The sequence below is a fragment of the Myxine glutinosa genome, chromosome 11 (assembly GCF_964187855.1).
Source record: "Myxine glutinosa chromosome 11, kmMyxGlut1.1, whole genome shotgun sequence".
Lineage (NCBI taxonomy): Eukaryota > Metazoa > Chordata > Myxini > Myxiniformes > Myxinidae > Myxine > Myxine glutinosa.
Genome location: NC_136271.1, coordinates 136,930,588 through 136,951,843, shown reverse-complemented (window position 1 = coordinate 136,951,843; position 21,256 = coordinate 136,930,588). Strand labels below are relative to the sequence as shown.

The 21,256-nt window shown below is 44.1% G+C and overlaps 2 protein-coding genes across 6 annotated transcripts in view; both read left to right on the top strand.

The window, feature by feature from the left end:
• Positions 1-21,256, top strand: part of LOC137436819 (mucosa-associated lymphoid tissue lymphoma translocation protein 1 homolog) — an 84,495-nt gene that overhangs the window by 34,243 nt on the left and 28,996 nt on the right. For 4 of the 5 annotated variants that reach the window (XR_010986371.2, XM_068130959.2, XM_068130958.2 and 1 more), the window contains exons 12-15: positions 1,154-1,228; positions 1,738-1,874; positions 2,060-2,209; positions 3,570-3,730. Coding sequence is in view for 3 of the 5 variants with exons in the window: in XM_068130959.2 (XP_067987060.1) it covers positions 1,154-1,228; positions 1,738-1,874; positions 2,060-2,209; positions 3,570-3,730 (523 nt within the window). In the remaining 2 variants the exon portion in view is untranslated. The remainder of the gene's footprint in view (positions 1-1,153; positions 1,229-1,737; positions 1,875-2,059; positions 2,210-3,569; positions 3,731-21,256) is intronic. The other variant, XR_010986372.2, reaches the window with a different exon arrangement.
• LOC144888266 (uncharacterized) lies at positions 11,487-13,801 on the top strand. The gene is made up of 2 exons (XM_078765911.1): positions 11,487-11,893; positions 11,943-13,801. The coding sequence occupies exons 1-2, from the start codon at positions 11,715-11,717 to the stop codon at positions 12,109-12,111; spliced, it is 348 nt and encodes a 115-aa protein (XP_078622037.1). The 5' UTR covers positions 11,487-11,714; the 3' UTR covers positions 12,112-13,801.

Genomic DNA, 21,256 nt, shown 5'->3' with positions numbered 1-21,256 from the left:
TGTGCTAGCAGGTTTCCAACGCTTGTTCGTTCCCCTCCTCTCCCTCATGAATGTGTGCTGGGCCCATGTGGTGTCTATTCGTAGTGATCGTGATAAGGCGTAGAATAAGCTAAGTTTCTGCTTGTCATCCCTTTTTCTTTCCTATTGAATAATTCCATTGTAAATATTTGTAAATAAATCAAATCGTTAAAACGTTTCCTTTCTCTCTGTCCATGAAAGTCTTTCCCTCCATTGATCCACCATTGTTCTCCCCCAGAGTAAAGATCGGCCATAACAAAATTAGCACTACCCCGGCGGTTACCAACGGTTTTCCCTCGGCCGTCTAAAGTGTTGTACCGCCGGAGGGAGAATTCGTTCCCCTATTGAAACCGTCATGTGGTACAGGTATCGTGCGAGGGTCCAATTGGCGTTCGTAGTTGCTGGTTCACAACCTGCCGAAGTACGAAGTTATTAGTGCGCGGCAGCCTCAGGTCCAGTAGGTTCGGGAGGAACAGAGGCTAAACTCCTCGTAGTACACCCCGAACGCTGGGACCGTAATAATATCAAGTCTTGCCCCATTTCTCAATGGTGAAGAATCACTTAAAATAAATTGTAGTATCAGGATCCAGATAATCACCAAAATCGAATCAATTCGTCATTGTCACACACCGAATCTGTCCACCAAGTTTCATCCAAACAGAGAGCCAAACAGGGGTGAAAACATAACCTCTGTCCACCTTCGGTGGCGGAGGTGATAATGATCAATTTTCACATCTATTGCTAAAAGGAGGTATGTATGTGTGAAATGGTAGGAACTCGACACCTCACACATTCACGGTTATTTCTCGTATTTCCTATATTTCCTCGAGTCCGATTTGCAATCTCGGAACACAACAATTATGGTTAACGATTTTGAAATTGCCACTCTTTCGTTGAAGTGCTGAAAATTACGTTCAAAAGACGATTTGAATGACAGATTTTGTGCCTGCTAATAAGCAGAAGTGAGTCACTGAAAACGCACAGACAGCGCATGCGAGAAAGGCCTTGTGAGCATTCATATGTCATTCTGAAAGTCCCGTATTGATATCGAGGTCCAAAATTTCTAAATGAAAGTGATTGATAATCACATTGCAGTATTTTGATATTAGTGCCAGGAGGTCTTCTTGTGCTCCAGAAATGTCCATGACACTTCTGTGCCAGAGATGGTGAAGTTTGAGGTGACTGGCAACATCGTGTTCGGCTATGCCACGTAAGTCACTCACAGCAAACCCCCTTACCAGGTGTGCTTTACCCTCAATTGTCGTAGTTATTGAAGACTTTTTAACTGCAGTTATTAAACTTTTATCATAAAACATCCTATTTTATCACGAAATTCAAAAAAATTCAAATTTCAACAACTGAGAATTACTATATCTCACCGTTATATTTTTATATTAATCGAAGAGATATACATCAAGAGTTCTATTTTTCATTTGATAGCTTTAGTGAGTCAGCCATATATTGCTGCAGCTCTCCATAAATGGCTGTGAAAAGTTTATGACATTTCACAGCCAATCACACACCCACAACGGAAAAATATATGGCTGCCTCTACAGAAAGTACTGTACTTGAAATTTGGTATGCTGCAATATTATTTTTCATACAAGGATCTTTAATTCCCTTAAAAAAAAAAAAATTATATATAGGCTGAATAAATGTTTGTCCCTCTGTATGTTCTTCCTCATTCTCAGTTTTAAGGCTTCCCATCCGCATTTTCAGGTGTGAGGGTGCAGATGCCTACGAGCTGCAGTACATGGAGATGGACCGACCGAGTCGTGGTGTTTTCATGAAGTATCTGGCGGAACACATCATGGAGCCTCTCAAAGTCACAACCCTATTGGACCTAGTTGCAGAAGGTGCATTCGGTTTCCTGTTTGTTGTCCTTCCCGTTGGAGATTTTCCCCAAGCCATTTGCTGTGGAATGCTTAACATGAGTGGTATGAGTACCGCAGAAAGCAAGAATGACCTGTGAAATATTTCCTGTGAAGCATAACGAATGAGAAATTCCTGATCTTTGTTCCATTGGGGGTTGACGTGACAGGAATGGGCCATTGCACCTCAGTGCATGAACTGCAAGCTTTGGAAGTACGTGCAAGTCTCAAAGAACCTAGAACTCTCAGTGATCCTGTGCAGCCTCATGGACACACGTGTTCTCTGCGGAAGCACAGTGAGCGCTGGGAACGTGGCCAAGGTGAGCTCAGCATGCCATACGAGCACAGCACAAACTTCAATAAACCCGTCCTAGAGTCAAAATGTATAATAATTAATAACTATAAATTATTCATCTTTATATTAATATAGCCAGGTGTTGGCTGAGCGGTTAGGGTGCCGGCTTGGGATCCTAGGATCCTGTGTTCGAATCGCGGTCATCGCTGAATTAACACCAGGAGGGTTGACTCAGCCTGTCATCCTTCCGAGGTCGGCAAATTGAGTACCAGTTTCACTGGTAAATTCCTTGTGTGCCGCAAAAAAAGGCAACTAACAGGGTTGGCGGCAGGAAGGGCATCCGGCCATAAAACATTGCTTCAAAAAAAAGGACCACGGTGCCCGAAAAAGGCAAACCCCTACTCTGCGGGGGAAAATGGCCTCTAAAGGTGGTTTATCTTTCTATTACTGAAATTGTTTGAGTTATAATTGTTTTTACATTATACCTGCCTTATGCACATTTTGTGATGTCGTCACATTATAGTTGTTGTTGTGCCCTTTTTAATGTCTAAGAATGAGTAAATGATGTAGCTGTCTGATAAATTAATCAACCACAGTAAACTGTTCTTACACCACCCCTCCCCAGGTGAGATTATTGTTTTATTTATTTAAATAAAGTGTGGGCAAAGAATGCATGTGATGTTGAAATGCAATCTCCCATGCATGTCTTGTGAATGATAATCTTGCTGGAAACGTTTAGACCCAAAAGTAAGACCAAGTCCATAATGCCATTATTTTAAAAGTGCATGTGGATAATTTCACTTTCTCAACTATGCATTACTAGCGGAGTCTATCCGTCACTTCGCCGACGGACCAATTAGTCGTCCTGTTTGCCAAAATATATTTATCTGTGCGAAGAGTGTTTTAACTTCAGCGTTGCCCAGGTAAAATAGGGAATTGTAATACCTTCTGCCACCACCACCAGATGGCGATACACGGTACACATTTACATAGAGAATTTATGCGCTCACCCATCCCCTCCTCCCGGCCCCCCACACTCGCACATGAGGCCGTGGTCACATAGCCTATGTTCAACACACAAAGTTGTATTTGTAGCCCGAGTTTGGAGTTTCTAACTTAAAAGATGTGGCCGTGCATAGAACACATACAAACAAACAAAGAGAGACGGAGAGAGATTTTTGCCTTTTGTAGTTTTATAGGTACAGATGAACAGGTGTTATTTTGCATTGTCATAAATGGAATGAGTTTTTTTATATTTACATGTCCAGGGGGATTATTTTCAATAATTGATCAGAGCTTATCCAAATTGACAAATTGACATTTGGATACATAAAGCTGTACATTTGGTGCGTGGGATATTGGATGACATATCTTTCCTTCTGCAGATTTACCCGAGGCTTTGCATTTACACATGGGGGATGGATTCCATGTACGGCTCGCTTTTACCGCAGAATACTCCAATGTGCTGGTAGTGTACACTACATTACAAAGGAGAAAAGGTTTCAATGACGAATGGTCCAACATTTTGCTGGAGGATTTCCCCAAGGTACTGGGTAATCGGAAGTTGTCACTCAGAATTCGTTAGGAGCTCGGGAATGATTTATTAGTACACACTCGATCATGCAATTATATCCTTCATGGTACAAATACACAAAAATAGCATCATAACACATGAAGATTGTTCTTTTTAAATACAGTAGTATAAAATAAAAATTAATAATAATGTTTGTTGCCTTTTTGAACAAAGCGCATACAGTCCAAGTCGAGGGTTAGTCTATGGCTGAAACGTTCGGACATTGCCCTTTTGATGGTTGGTTGGTCCTCGTAATGTATTGTCGAGCTCTTGAATGAGCCTTGGCCTTTGATTAAATAAAATAGCACGTACAGTATATTAAAACAAATACACACCCCATTCCTGAAAAATGGTGATGTGTTGGGAAAATTTAAAAAAAAATTACATCAACAAATTTTCCTAGATAGAATGGTAGGTGATGGGATAGAAAGGACAAATGCTATGATAGTAAGGCAGTTATGTGATATGATTGTGGCTTTTGTGGTAAAAGCACCAAAATTGGCACAGTTGATGATCATGACATACTAAATGATTTCAGATATAGGGCCAAGCACATTTTTTCCTTTTACACCCATAAAGTGGGAAAATCCAAGATGGCCGCCATCTGAATCGTGAAAATCTATTTTACGTCATATCTTTCTGAATATATATCACATAGACATGAATAACATATCGTTTTATATGTTTTCACACATAAGGAAGCCAATGGCACCACTCATTTGTCGCTAAAAGGCATTAAAATCCCGATTAAGCTGATATTCATGATAAATATGTCGTGGCCGATGCATAAATATGACAATTTATCATGTTGTACGACTTGTTGTACATGCTTTCAGATAGAATATACATTATATATTATAATATATATATATAATATATATTAATAATATATATATACAATATATATAACATATATATATATATATATAATATAAATTAATATAATACTTCTCTTATTTCAGGTGACTGATCAGAAGTATAATCCACCATGCCGGCGAAGAAGCGATGTAAGATCGTACAAGATGTCAGTCTGCAACCATCTACATCGGCAGTTGGCTATCCTCCCATCGATTGGAGTCGTTGTGCCCTTTGCCAAGAACATTCTTCAGAGCCTCTCCAGTGCCCAGCAAAATCGAAGAGGACAGATGTTGGGGCTGGGTATGACCGTGTGGGTGACAATTTAACAACGTTTCGTTTGCTGGATGGCAGTGGCTGGACAAATGTTCTTACCCAAGCAGGTATTGCGACAGCAGGAACGGCTGACTCCTTTCTCAAAGGTGCCCATGTCAAGCGCACAAGACATGCACACCAAGTCACCTCCAGTGCATTATCAATTTTGCTCCACACAGCTTATGATGTGTATAGCATGGAAACAAGTGCACCATTGTCATTTGATGATTGGTGTGTGAAGCAAGCTGAGGTTTCTCCACAGTTCCACTACTGGTATATGGTCATGCACCTGGAATGTCTCCTCCTGGTCTATGTCCGGTCACTTCGTGATGGTAACTTTTCACTCTACGTTCCTGTGCTGAAGGCATTAGCTCCTTGGTTCTTTGCCTTGGACCACACTCACTATGCTCGATGGGTTCCCATGCACATACGTGATATGACAACACTACACCAACGACTTCCCCAAGTAGCAAAGGAGTTCGATCAAGGCAGCTTCATTGTTCATAAGACGACTCGCCCCTTCTCAGCCATGGCTATCGACCAGGCACATGAACAAAACAACAAAATCGTCAAGGGAGATGGTGGGGCAATCGGGTTGATGCAAAATCCTAGAGCTCTACTGAGGTGGATGGTAGCTGGACCAGAAATCGCGAGGGCTATAGACAGTTTCGAAACAGTTTGCTCGGATAACAACACTGGGAAAGACCAAGTCAGGCATCATGGAGCATACACCATCTGCACAAGTCTCCTTTGCCAGCGAGATCAGGGCTCTTGTGCAAGTAATCAAAGACCTCGGTAATCCATTCATGGAAGACAGTGGCGACCTTCTGGTTCTAGATACCAGAGACATCCCAGATCAAGCTGTAGCTAAAACTTTTCGTGGGATAGAGAAGCTGGGTCAGGACCAATATGACAGCTATGTCACTCAGCGGTTAATTGAGCGAACAACACCTGTATCGGATACGATTCCAAAAACAGATTGGCCTTGTTCAGCCAGCCACCCACAAGGACTCCATCCAAAGTGACACAGATGGTAGCATCGCTCAAGAGTGACTGTGCACTGTTCTCCAGGCTTTACATCGCATGCCAAACAGGTGACGGTGATTTGGAAAACTTTTTCAAGCATGAAAACCATGCATACCCGCCAGCCTCGTCTCAGTTGGGAAAACTACGGCTTGGTACCAAAGCGGTTCTAACCGACTGTCTAGAGAAGCTTTGTACATCTGAAGGCGAGGCGCCAACAGTCGACGTCATCATACTGGATGGAGCTGCTATCGTCAATATGCTGAGGCCAGTGGGAGCGAAAACCTTCCAAGACTACGCCACACTAGTGTTCGTGCCGTACATCAAGGCACAGTTGGCAAAATCCAACAGAGTTGACATTATTTGGGATGTGTATCGCCAAGATAGTCTAAAGTATACAACAAGAGAGAAACGAGGAAAGGGCGTCAGAAGGCGTGTCACAACAGCCAACTCAATCCCAGGAAACTGGCAGGAGTTTCTGAGAATAGATGACAACAAGACTGAGCTCTTTGATTTCTTGGCACATCAAGTGGTGGAAAATCTTTCGACAGAGAAGGAAGTGTTCTCAACATGCGGCGAGAATGTGCTTTGTTCTCGTGTTCATCAGGATGTCTCATCGTTGGCACCTTGTACTCACGAAGAGGCCGACACCAGAATGTTTCTGCACGTCATGGATGCAGCAGAGAAAGGTTATCGCAGGCTGATGCTGCGTACAGTGGACACGGATGTCGTCATCCTGGCTGTCTCGACTGTTGTGCAACTCGAGAACATGCAACTTTGGATAGCGTTTGGTACTGGCAAACACCTTCGATACATCCCAGCTCATCAAATCGCCACATCTTTGGGTGCAGAAAAGGCACGAGCTCTTCCCATGTTCCACGCATTCACCGGTTGTGACACGGTCTCTTCCTTTGCTGGAAGGGGCAAGACAACTGCCTTTGACACATGGAAATCATTCAATGCAGTTACTGCAGTATTTGCGAAACTTGTTGCAATGCCAGCAAGCTTCAATGATGATTGTATGTCAGTACTAGAGTCGTACGTAGTGCTGCTATATGACAGAACGAGTTTTGAAGCTACTGCTGACTCAGCCAGGAGACATCTATTCACTACCAAAGCAAGATCCATCGATGCCATCCCACCAACTAGCGCAGCGCTTTTGCAGCACGCAAAACGTGCCATTTACCAGGGAGGACATGTTTGGGGGCAGGCACACATACGAGCTCCAGATGTTCCTTCGCCAGAGTCATGGGGATGGAAAAAGAATACTTCACGAGGATGGGAGCCATTGTGGACATTGTTGCCAGAAGCAGCAGTGTCCTGTTCAGAGTTGCTATGGTGTGGCTGTAAGAAGGGATGCAGGGGACTCTGCAAATGTGTCAAAGCTGATCTGAAGTGCACGTCACTCTGCAACTGCGCTGGTAATTGTGATCATAATGATAGCCATTAAGTTGTGTTGTTTAGTTGTTCCGTTGCTAACTATTCTCGATTTGTGTGGACACGTAGATCTACACGTATGTAATTACCAAATGATTCGTTGTGTAGGTTTTGTCCAGTTATTGATATGCTATAATTATATACAAAAATTACGTTCTTTTATACAGTAAATGTGTCAATAAGTGTGCCACTCAGTGCTAGATTTTTTCTTTGATATATATGGTCTATTCAACATTTTGTTTTGCTTATTTTGTTGATATGCTGTTTTGTTCCTCGTCGGGTCACATAAAAAAAAATTGTTCATTTCTATGTTAGTGTTTTGAATAACGATATACATGTATGTGATAAGGTATACACACATGGTTATATATTATGGTGTCATATTCTTTGACAATAAAGTATGTGATTGTTTGTACATGTGTGTTAAATTATTTTCTAAACCTTGAAAAATTGCTGCATTTCCCATTTTTTCACGAACTAATTTACATATTTTGTCTGACATATTGATTTGTGTACATGTTATCATCAAAACGATGATTCCATTGAATTCATCATAGCTGAAAACATATACATAGATACTATATTCGTCTTATGTCATTTATTGGCGAAGATATTAGACTTCATAATTTCTCACAATTTGAACGGCGGCCATATTGGATTTTGCCATTTCTGGGCATCCAGGGAAAAAATTGAGCTTGGCCCTATATCTGAAATCGTTTAGTATATAATAACCTTCAAATGTGCCAATTTTGGTGCTTTTACCACCAAAGCCACAATCCTATATTTGGCCACATATCCGCCTAACTATGAAGACTTACTTATTATATTGATTGGACTCGGTGGTGTTGGATATGTTGGAGCATCCACTGTGGGTCTGGTAGGACGACAGTTTGAACTAGACCATGGCTGAGTCATACCAAAGACCCATGCTGCTGCTTTGCTTGTCACTCAACATTTAAAAAGAATATAGCATGGACATTGGACAAACAACTATAGGTTAGCAACCATTGTGCGGGCTTAATGGTCCTAATCGTCCCATCCTGCATTGAAGTTCTTTGTCAGGGAACAAATATCGACTTGTTTTCTGTTGCTAAGGTGCTTGGCCCGTGTTGTAGCCAATCCTTTCCGCCAAATATTTGAGATCGGAGATCCGAGTTCGATACAGCTACTAGTGCCATGCTTTCCGTTAAGTTATTGTTGTTTGTTGCTTTTATTTTCAACTGGCCAAGCGTACAACAATATAGGCAATGTCTGATAAACTACATAATCTATACCATAAGAGAGCCGTTTGTCTGTCTGTGTGTGTGTCACCATTTTTCTCAGTGATGGCTGAACGGTTATTCAAACTTTCGGAGGCTCATCAGTGAGTGCCAGGGAGTGTTGAGGCAAAAAAAAAAAAAAACTAGTTTTTTTAAAGTTAGTTTTTTTTATTTAAAAAAAAATCGCTTTATACAGTGCCCGAGCCTTTGAAGCTATATGAAAGGTAAATTATCCCCGATTGGTGTGTGTGTGTGTGTGTGTGTGTACAATTAATACAATTGTGTACAATTAAATTTAATTTAAAATTTTAATTAATTAAAAATTAATTAATTAATTTCAATTAATTTAATTTACATTTAAATTAATTGTGTACAATTAAATTGTGTACAATACTGTACAATTAATTAAGTGTGTGTGTGTGTGTGTGTGTGTGTGTGTGTGTGTCGGTGAATAAAAGAGATAGAATTTTGAGGAACAGAAATGAAAAAATGAGATGTGTATGTGTGTGTGTGTGGAGGGAGGAGGGAGTAATATCATGTTAAATATAAATTCTCCTTATTGGGTGTAAGTCGGGGAATTAAAAAAAAAAATTGATTTCTTCAAAATGTCAACAGGATTATAACATCACCGGGCAATGCCGGGTACTCCTGCTAGTTTATTATAAAGAATATGCAACTCTGCTATGAGGAATGAGGTGTTCATGGGAAAGAAATAATGCTGAAAGTCAGCTACACCTCCTTTCCAAAGGTGGTAAAACACACTCTTATCAACTTAACATTGCTTAAACAAGGGTTAATGAAAAAAAAGGTGAAAACTTGTTGTTTTATAATATATTACTAAAGGAGAAGCGTCTGCCTATATATACAGTTGTGGCCAAAAATATTGGCACCCTTGCACTTTTTTCAAATAACTCACAATTTTCTCTAAAAATTAAGTTGAAATTGACAAAAGTGTTTGGTCTCCACAATTCTTTATTTCACTGTTAATATTACACAATCTTTGTTTTTGATTCAGAACTTAATATATCCTTTTAAATCAGAAAATAAAAAGAAATGACTGAGAAAATTATTGACACTCAAGACTTAATACTTGGTAGCACAGCCTATGAACAAAATAACTGCAGTCAAGTGCTTCCTATAGCCATGAATGAGCTTCCTACACCTCTCTCCTTGCTCCCATCTGCTGTTTTCAGATCTCCCCACATAGCGGTCAATTTCAGACCTATGTACTCAATTTCAAGTTCGTGTGCAGTTCATGTTAATTTTGGGCAACCACTATAAATGTATTCTACTGGGTCCTACTAATCGGAAAAATGTCGCCATTTTTTTCTGTTGACCATTAGTGACCTTGACTCAAGGTCAAAGTTCAAACGTCATTACAGTGACCGTACTTCATTCAAAGTACATCGACCTTGGTACCAAAATGTGGCAAATTTCACAAGGAACATTGATTATGAAATTGATTATGGAAGTGTGATTGGGGTCATTGTCCTGCTGCAAGACCCATGACCTTCGATAGAGACTCAGCTTTCTGACACTGGGTTGAATATTGCAATCAAAAATGCCTTGGTAATCTCCTGATGTCATGCCATGCACACATTCAAGGCACCCAGTCCAGAGGCAGCACAGCAACCCCAAAACATCACTGAACCTCCTCCATGTTTGACTGTATGGAAGGTGTTCTTTTATTTGAAGGTTTCATTTTGTTTTCTGTAAACATAGAGATGATGTGCTTCACAAAAAAACTCTAATTTGGTCTCGTCGATCCACAGGACATTCTCCCACAAGGATTTTGGATTGTTCCGGTGTGTTTTGGAAAACTCTAGTCAGGTTTTCTTAAGTCTCTCTCTCAGCAGTTGGGTCCTCCTGGGTCTCCTACCATAGAAACCCCCTTTCATCGAGTTGGCGACGGATAGTACAAGTTGAAACTGTCGTACCTTGTGTCAGAAGGTCAGTATTAATCTGTTTGGCAGTTGATCGAGGTGCTTTCTCCACCATTCGAACAATCCTTCACAGCAATCTTTGATCAAGTTTTCTCTTGCAGCCACATCCAGGTAGGTTGGCTGCAGTGTCATGGGCCTTAAACTTCCTGATAGCATTGCGTATGGTGGACACAAGAACATCAAGGTCTCTGGAAATGGACTTATAGCCTTGAGATTGTCCATGTTTGACTAAAATCTTGTGTCTGACCTCCTCAGAGAATTCTCTGGTTTTCTTTCTTTTTTCCATGCTCATTGCCAGACACAGTGACACAAAACAGCAGAATGACTCTTTTTCTCTGTTCAAACCGGTTGAATGAGTGATTTTCATTTCACAGACACCTGCAACGCACCACAGGTGAGTTCAATTCCAAAGTAAAGGAGAATCACCTGCTTGAAATCTAATTATTTCTAACAACTTCCAAAAGGTGCCAATAATATTGGCCGGGCCATTTTAGGATTTCTGTGTGAAATAAGCTAGGATTTCGTAATTTTTTCAGCTTTTTTTGTTTTGTTCCACTGCAAACCAAAGAAATACATATGTGGATACCAAAATATTTTTTAATTTCAACAATCTTCTGGAAGAAATGGTGCATTATTTGAAAAAAGTGCAAGGGTGCCAATATTTTTGGCCATGACTGGAGATATATATATATATAGTATATATATATAGTATATATATATATATAGTATATTGTTACAGACGTGGCTTGGATGTTATTTACCGAGCGGTTTTATGGTATGACCACGTCTGCACAAGTTACCCGATTGTGCCCGAACGTTGACTAATCGCGCTATGCTAGACCAATGAAGGAAAAAGAAGACACACGGCTGGAATTAATACGACACGACACCAGGGATACGGTTCTCAAAGGTTGTTATTACAATAATGCGGAAGGTTTGGATTACAGGGACAAGAGGGAAACATAGGAAGGTGGGCACTTAAACACACTTATATTAACCCCAACAGACGACAGATAAACGGGACAAGGCTCACTCACACGGGGTTTGATGGCAAGGAAAGCGGGTAGCGATCGCTCCAGGTGCACCTGGGCTCAGGGCAGGATCACGTACGGTCCAGTTTAAGAGATGCGGTGGAGGTATTGCAGCGCTCGAGGGGTGGCGACTTCTCTCTCCAGGCTGGGGGCGCATCTGACTCAGCGCTCGCAGGTGGCTTTCCTTCTCCAAGCTGGGTGCGCATCTCTCTCAGCGCTCGCAGGTGGCTTTCCTTCTCCAAGCTGGGTGCGCATCTCTCTCAGCGCTCGCAGGTGGCTTTCCTTCTCCAAGCTGGGGGCGCATCTCTCTCAGCGCTCGCAGGTGGCTTTCCTTCTCCAAGCTGGGGGCGCATCTCACTCACATCCGGCGCGTGGCCGCGTATATCCGGCGGGGAGTGACACGCCCTCGGCTCGTTAGCTCCGCCTCGTGGAATCGGCACGTTGCTTCTCATTGGGTGCGTGCGGGGGGGTTTACCAGGCTCCGCCCTTGACGAGGAGCTGACAAGGAGCCCCTTCGTGGTAACCCCGTGGAGCGCATGGTCTATGGCGCTAATCGAGCCGGTGTGAGGACGCATCCTCCCCCGCTCCGCCGCCATCTCCTCTGTTGTTGTTGTAATTGTTGGGGAAGAAGATGGAAGGAGGTATGGGAAAGGTCCTAAACTCACTACTGATGCCATATAATCACATTCTGGTGCAACGAAGAGTCATAATTAATGGAGACGAGGCCTTAACTGACATAGAATAAGAATAACTAGGAAGATGTCCGAAAGTTGTCTACGTGTGGTGCGGTGGACCTGGGCACGACATTTAATGGGGGAATAAGGGGAAGGTCGGCTCTACTGATTGTTATTTACATGCAATGGGACTAGGGAATGGGGGATCGGGGAAAGTTGGGGAGTATTGGAGAAAATAGGGGAATATTTACAAGCGGATATGGAGGCCAAATTCCATATTCGCAACATTGCACCCTTCTCTACCCTCGGGGCGTCCCGACCCGATAAATTTTTACCTACTTTAGTGTGGCACGCAATGTAGTTCCCTCTACTATTAACTCTACCCTGAGTGCGACAGTTTTACAGATATTCACAAATGAGTAAATATGTCCCCCTGCGACGTTGCACCCTTCTCCTCACAGAAACACACCCACAGGATAACCGAATCCGGAAAGAATCCTCAAACTAAACATACAGCCGGTAGGGAGCATTATTTACAAGATTACGCTGATATCTACACTACGATCCAGGACCTGTCTTTGGAGGAACACATGCAGATGTTATGCATAGAGAGAGCGCGCTTGCCAGCATCGATACACCAACCCACGAGTGCTCTGTGGCCGACGGCCTTTAATAACGTGCAGAGCACCCTTCCCGAGCATCAACAGCACCACCCCACCACCAATCGGTGCAGTCACCATTGTTCATTGGAATAAAAATAAATTCGACAACCCCTAACCCTGCAGGTGTCTCTTGCTCTTCTTGTGGTGCACTTGGTGGTAACTAAAAGTGGTTCACCTGTATGGCATAGGTGCCACGTTGACCCATAGGTCCATCCCCGGGTGGTGCTTGGCCGCAAACGAACTGCGGTCCATTGTGGGTGGCCACAAACATTGCGGTCCATATGGTGTATCGATCCCGGCAGCAAACAGCGAAAGTGCAGGCCCACAACTGCGCAGCCAGCACCTCTCTCTCCTCTCTCTCTACCCCAAAGCCAGATCCTCGGAGGTGGGAGACAAAAGAAGAAACAAGTGAGTAAGGTGGTAAGGGCGCAAAAGTGCACGCAATGTAAGGTGATGCACACTGGGGGCACATGGGAACCAGGTGAGACAGGTACGTTCCTATCGTACGCCCCCCCCACCAGGTAACCTACATGGCCCCTCCCTTACCCCTTACTGCATCCACAAAACACAACACTACCCATAAACATCTACTTTACAAATCGACAAACATCCCTACTGTCTTCCCCGTTCCTCCCATAAACCAAATTCGTCTTCTCTCCCTCCTAACCAATCAAATTTGCCATTTTCAACTCTCATCAAAATTTGCCATTCTCAACTCAACATCAAAATTTGCCATTACCAAGTCATCATCAGTCCCTCCTAGGGAGGGAGAGATGGAATCACCCCAATGTCTCATCCACGTCGTGATGCGTCTCACAAATCCTCACAGCAATCTCATTTCCTGCACAAAACAAAGAAAACACAGGTGTGGAGTCATCATCATCACCACAGGTAAGTGGCTGCGTATGGTGCGACAGGTTCATCAATCCTAACTATCTCCTAAATGACTTTAACAACTTTACACTACCCGGGGTCTTTCTCCGGCCAAACCATTGGCCCTCTTACACTATGGGTTCTAAAAACCAATTCCCATTGGCCAAACTGTGGTGCTCTTCAATTTGGGGTCTCACTCCCCCGATTCATCTCCCGGTGCCCTCGCACAATTTCTGGGCTGCGGCGTGTACCTCTCCCAGTGGGTCTACCCACCTGCACACCTCCACCACTGCAGTTGCCTCCGAGCTTACCTGCTCCTTACCCTAACCTAACTACCTGGGGAAGGCCCTCTGGCTCTCTCCCCACTCGGTGCCCTCTCTGGCACTGGGCTACCCGGGTCCATCCTCCGGATCCTCGGGCCCCATCCACAACTCTACCGGCTCCCAGAGCCCACCTGCGGCCTCACCTGGCCGACATCCTCACAGTGGTGGAGTGCTCAACCAACTACACACACTAACAGGCTACACGCCCAGCCATTTCCACAACACTAATGCACCCATTCACAACACCATTCTGCAACCGCACCACAAATGCCAATATCCAACCACAATTTACCTGCACCCTCTACCTAACACTTACACGACCCGCCCCGGGTACTCGTGAAAGGGGTCCACTCTTCCCCCATCCACACCTTCGCACCATGCACACCACTCCGTACCACTCACTCCAACTCTCTCCACACACCTGTACCTGCACACCTGTGCTCTCACACCTGGTGCCACCTGCACCCTTCTCTCCCCAAGCGCATTCGCGCTGATCCACAACACTCACTACTCATACACTGCTCCACACACCTGTCCAGTTGCACACCTGTGCAATCACACCTGTTCAATTCTCACAAACACGGCATCATCTCAGCTAACTACTCCCTTCTGAAACTTGCGCTTCCCAGTCGTCCCTTTAAACTATTACGCTCCCTCGTCATTATAATCCACACTAATCTACCTGCGTCCCCACTACAGGTATCAGTCACTAACTAACCTTAACGTTACCTAATGTCATCTTCTAGGGCCCTATCAATATAACCTAACCCACCCGGGCTAGTTTTCACTGCCATACACCCCATAAACTATTGCTCCTTTGCCCCCCACCTGTGAGGGATGGTGGATTTGCCATCCCACCACATCGGGGGTCTCTCACTACCAATTTTGCACATCAAATCTCAACAAATCAAAAATTTCCCATTTACTGCCAATTCTATTCACTTTTCTAAATTTTGTATCAAATCACTACTATCACTATCACCATCACCCGTCTACTTATTACATCCTCTCGGTGCGCCAATTTCCTTCGAAAGCTCGGCTTCGTACAGCCGAGCCATGAACGCGGGTTCTTTTGTGCCAGCGGCTGGATACGTCCCGCATTCGTGGCAGGGATGGGGGTTTACCCGGGCCGAGATCCCACGCACCATCTCGGCACGGAGCCATCCCATGGCTCGATCTCGGCCTGCCGGAATGCCTCACCAAAAAGTGGTCGCCATGACGACCCTTTCTATCGGGCTGCCCGCTCCGCCTAGTGGAGCACGGACGCGGCCGTTCAAAGCGAGGCCCAGCACGCACCGAGGGCCCGACTCGGCTATAAGTCGTTCTAAACTCTACCCCGTCTAACGTCGATGCTTCACCTGGACGCTTACACCCCGCAGCCCGTTCCTTGCTCACACATCCAGCTGTGCCCATGCTCCTCGTACCCTTCCTTACACACCCAGGTACACCCATTCCACTCACAGCCTTGGTCACACACCTGACCACCGAACACTTTGGCACACATTCGTTGGTCGCACACCTCACCAATACACCGCTTCGCGCCCCCTCCTCGGTCACCTCCTCTGTGACAATCACAGGTGTGCCCTCATTCGCACACCCAACCATGTGCCTCACCACCAACTCCAGCGTGCATTCCCACTCACGCTCTACCATTCCAGGTGTGCATCCTTCCATCCCAGGTGTACATCCTCGCTCACCTGTCACAACTAACTCACGCTCCATGTCACTCTCACTACTTTCACCTCCATTCCTGACAGCGCACTCACCCTTACTCTTGACAGCGCACTCTTTCCTCAGGCACCTGTCCGTTACACACCTTTCTCGCGCACACTCTCCCGTTACACCCTCTGTAACACTCACCACAGGTGGACACTCTTCCTTACTTCTGACAGCGCACTCTTTCCTCATGCACCTGTCCGTCACACACCTTTCTCGCGCACACTCTCCCGTTACACCCTCTGTAACACTCACCACAGGTGTGCATTCTTCCTTGCCTTTGACAGCGCACTCTTTCCCCATGCACCTGTCCGTCACACACCTTCCTCGCGCACACTCTCCCGTCACATCCTCTGTAACACTCACCACACCGCGCTTCCATGTGCCCCCTCGCACACGCGCTACGACCGACTCACTCTCGCCAGCACCCTCACTCCTTGGCACGCACTTTTTCCTCACACACCCCAGAGTCGGACTTTCTCGCACACCTCCTCTTTCGCACACCAGACCTGTCGCACACTTCACCAACGGCCTCTCACGAACACCCGGGTCTATCTCGACCCCCAAGCTTATTAAATCCCCTGGCGCATCATACGCACGACCATATTGGTCACCACTTACACCGGGTCCTCTTCCTCTTCGCTTCTCCTCCATCACCTGCGAATCCCTCATCCGGTTAATGAGCACATCATCACGATCCAAACACAGACTTTGGACCAATTCTTTTATCTCCTCTTTTATCTCTTTCTTATCCCCTCTCCGTCGCTTCTTAATTTCGCTCATCCCTTCTTCCACTTCTTCTAATTTGTGCTTCACCTCTTTTATTCCCCGGTACGTCTCCTCAAGCTCGTCCTCCAAGGCTACCTTGACCGTTTCCATGTGCGTCCTCACCTGCCGGTCCTTCGTCTCCATTACCTCTACCACCTCGTCCAACCTCGTTGTCAGTCCCTCACGTACCATCTGACATTCCCTCTTTGTCGCTATCAAGTCATCTTTTAGTTCTTTCTGTGTCGCCTTTAAACCTCCTAATACCGCAGTGTTCCTTTGAACCTGCTCCACTAACTCCGTCTGTCCCACCGTCAGCTGTTCCACCTCCTGCGTCAGGACCTCTATGCCCCCTTGTAACTTTACAGTCCCCTTTCTCACCTCCTTCTCCATGTGCTCCTTACAGTGCCTCACCTCCTCGCGCACTCCTCCGACCTCCTCACTCACTCCTCTTCTGATCTCCTCTCCCATCACTTGCATCTCCTGCCCAGATGCCACCCTCATCTGCTCCATTTCCTCCCTGTGAGCATCCAGTTTGGTTTCTACCCCCATTCTGACCCCCTCTATCTGCTGCTCCATTTGTTTAACTTCCCTTTCCGCTTGGTCCCTCATGTCCCTCAATTTGCCTTCCATACTGTTTTCTAACCCCTCTAACCCATTTTTCACTCCCTCTATTTGATTCTCTTGAGCGGCCATTCTGTTTTCTACCCCCGTTAACCCATGTTTCACTCCCTCTATCTGATTCTCTTGAGCGGCCATTCTGTTTTCTACCCCCGTTAACCCATGTTTCACTCCCTCTATCTGATTCTCTTGAGCGGCCATTCTGTTTTCTACCCCCGTTAACCCATTCTTTACTTCTTTTATCCCGTTGTCTAACCCCTCAAATTTCTTTTCTAATCCCTCACCGGTACCCCTCATTTGGCCCTCCAATCGCTCACCCTGAGCATCCATCCGGTTCCCCATTACCCCCATTTGGTCCTCCAATCGCTCACCCTGAGCATCCATCCGGTTTCCCAACCGCTCACCCAATCGCTCATTATCAGCCCTCGTTTCCTCCCTCATTTTCTCGCTATTCTGGGCCATAAGGGCCTTCATTTGTATGAAAAAAAGGCCCCAATCCATCGGGGGCGCTGCCACGGTCGCTGGCGCGGTGATCAGCGAGGCGCCATTTTGCGCGCCCGCTTCTTCGTGCGTGACGGCGCTATTTTGCGAACCTGCCGCCCTCACTGCTTCGCTCTCCTCCTGTCCCTCATTTTGGTCCTGGATCGACCCTACCTCACTCTCCTTTACCGGACCCCAGCTGTCTTGATCCGCCATAGCGCGACTTTCAAAATTCGGTTTTTATTTTTTATTTTCGTAAAACAAATTCAAATTTCGCCGTTATAATTTCGCGCGGGAAACGCGCTCCGAATCGATTCGGTCGAGCGCCGTACGCGCTCCGGCTCGATTTTCCCTCCCAAAATTTGGGCCTAACTAATTTAGTCCCGGGTTCGAATTCCACTCCTCGACACCAATTGTTACAGACGTGGCTTGGATGTTATTTACCGAGCGGTTTTATGGTATGACCACGTCTGCACAAGTTACCCGATTGTGCCCGAACGTTGACTAATCGCGCTATGCTAGACCAATGAAGGAAAAAGAAGACACACGGCTGGAATTAATACGACACGACACCAGGGATACGGTTCTCAAAGGTTGTTATTACAATAATGCGGAAGGTTTGGATTACAGGGACAAGAGGGAAACATAGGAAGGTGGGCACTTAAACACACTTATATTAACCCCAACAGACGACATATAAACGGGACAAGGCTCACTCACACGGGGTTTGATGGCAAGGAAAGCGGGTAGCGATCGCTCCAGGTGCACCTGGGCTCAGGGCAGGATCACGTACGGTCCAGTTTAAGAGATGCGGTGGAGGTATTGCAGCGCTCGAGGGGTGGCGACTTCTCTCTCCAGGCTGGGGGCGCATCTGACTCAGCGCTCGCAGGTGGCTTTCCTTCTCCAAGCTGGGTGCGCATCTCTCTCAGCGCTCGCAGGTGGCTTTCCTTCTCCAAGCTGGGTGCGCATCTCTCTCAGCGCTCGCAGGTGGCTTTCCTTCTCCAAGCTGGGGGCGCATCTCTCTCAGCGCTCGCAGGTGGCTTTCCTTCTCCAAGCTGGGGGCGCATCTCACTCACATCCGGCGCGTGGCCGCGTATATCCGGCGGGGAGTGACACGCCCTCGGCTCGTTAGCTCCGCCTCGTGGAATCGGCACGTTGCTTCTCATTGGGTGCGTGCGGGGGGGTTTACCAGGCTCCGCCCTTGACGAGGAGCTGACAAGGAGCCCCTTCGTGGTAACCCCGTGGAGCGCATGGTCTATGGCGCTAATCGAGCCGGTGTGAGGACGCATCCTCCCCCGCTCCGCCGCCATCTCCTCTGTTGTTGTTGTAATTGTTGGGGAAGAAGATGGAAGGAGGTATGGGAAAGGTCCTAAACTCACTACTGATGCCATATAATCACATTCTGGTGCAACGAAGAGTCATAATTAATGGAGACGAGGCCTTAACTGACATAGAATAAGAATAACTAGGAAGATGTCCGAAAGTTGTCTACGTGTATATATATATATATATATAATATATATATTATATATATATATATATATATATATATATATATATATATATATATATATATATATATATATATATATATATATATATATATATATATATATATATATATATATATATATATATATATATATATATATATATATTATAATATATATATATATATATATATATATATATATATATATATATATATATATATATATATATATATATATATATATTATATATATATATATATATATATATATATATATATATATATATATATATATATATATATATATATATTATATATATATATATATATATATATATATATATATATATATATATATATATATATATATATATATATATATATATATATATATATATATATATATATATATATATATATATATATATATATATATATATATATATATATATATATATATATATATATATATATATATATATATATATATATATATATATATATATATATATAAAAATATATATATACATACAGTGAAACCTTGACTTACGAGTGCACCAACTTACGAGTTTTCCGAGATACGAGCCGTCGCTCGGGCGGTTTATTGCTTTGAGATGCGAGCCGAGATCTGAGTTACGAGCTTACGCCACCCGCCACCAGGTGGGTTCCGGTCACATGGTTATCTTGCCGTGCAAGCATCTCTGCCGTATATCGCTGCTGCTTTGTTTTCGCATGTTGGTTACTTTGGAAAATTTCTTAGTTTTAACCATGGGTCCTAAGAAATTGAGTGCCAAGGGCAGTACTGAGAAGAAGAAGAGGATGATGTGCTTGGATATAAAACACGCAATCGTCGAAAAACATGAGCGAGGTGTGCGTGTTGTCGACTTGGCGAGGCAGTACGATCGTAGCAGTACGATCGAAACATTTTGAAAGGGAGGAAGAAACAAACCTCGTTGGACAGGTTTTTATTGAAACGCCCTGCAAGTGAAAGCGAGGAAAGTGTGGCGAAAAAGGCAAAAGTTATCTCCTCCACCTCCGCCAGCATCTTCGTCTGATCTTCAAGGTAAATACACTTAATAAAACCAGTTTATTTCTTTACATTGTGGCGGACACGGAAGCTCACTGGTGTGGTGACATCATTCCGCGCACCAAGTGGGCGGGGGCCACGCCGAGGGGTAGGCGTGGCCTCAGGATATACACCGGGCGCGCAGCCCGGAGCGCGCCAGTGTTACAGTGAGCTCTTGAATAAAGACTCTTACAAATTACCGCGTTGTCCGCTTCCTCCTTGTTTACAAGCAGCGCGCGTAACGCCGCTTATTAGTTATTACGTACAGTATATACGAGGTCGTGCTTGTTTATACATTATTTGTTATTTATAAAGTACATTTTTCTTATTTAAAAACACGTAACAAAAAAAATTGGTGTGGTTTTTGGCGGGCTGGAACGGATTAATAGCATTTCAATGCATTTTAATGGGGAAATTTAATTTGAGAAACGAGCAAATTGAGTTACGAGCTCGGTCACAGAACGAATTAAACTCGTAAGTCAAGGTTTCACTATATATATATATATATATATATATATATATATATATATATATATATATATATATATATATATATATATATATATATAGACTTGGCATTTAATATGGAATCTTTTTTTTGTGGGGGTGAACTTACTTTTCAAGTTGACTTAGAACCAAAAGTTCATTGGAATTATGTTGAAATTATTCTAGATTTTGTTAATGTGACCTTTAAAAGAAACAAAAACCACATTTGACATTTCGAAGCAAATAAATTGATCCTTGAAAGTGATGAAAACTGATATTGAACTCAATTCACGGACAGTACTGTGTTAAACTTCTGTACGTTTTCCAGAAGTATTTCTTTATTTTGCACATTAGCCAAATTTTTTTTTAACAAAAACAAAAGTTAAATTACGACTGGGATTACGGACAGTAAAATTACAGTTCAGTACGTCGTGCAACCCCCATGAGCATTCAGGAGAGCACGTACACGTTGAGAAAT

Coding starts and splice junctions, on each gene's coding strand:
- LOC144888266 (XM_078765911.1), top strand. CDS start 11,715: ATGCGGTGGAGGTATTGCAGCGCTCGAGGGGTGGCGACTTCTCTCTCC. Junction 11,894..11,942: donor ATCTCTCTCAGCGCTCGCAG/GTGGCTTTCCTT, acceptor CAGCGCTCGCAG/GTGGCTTTCCTTCTCCAAGC.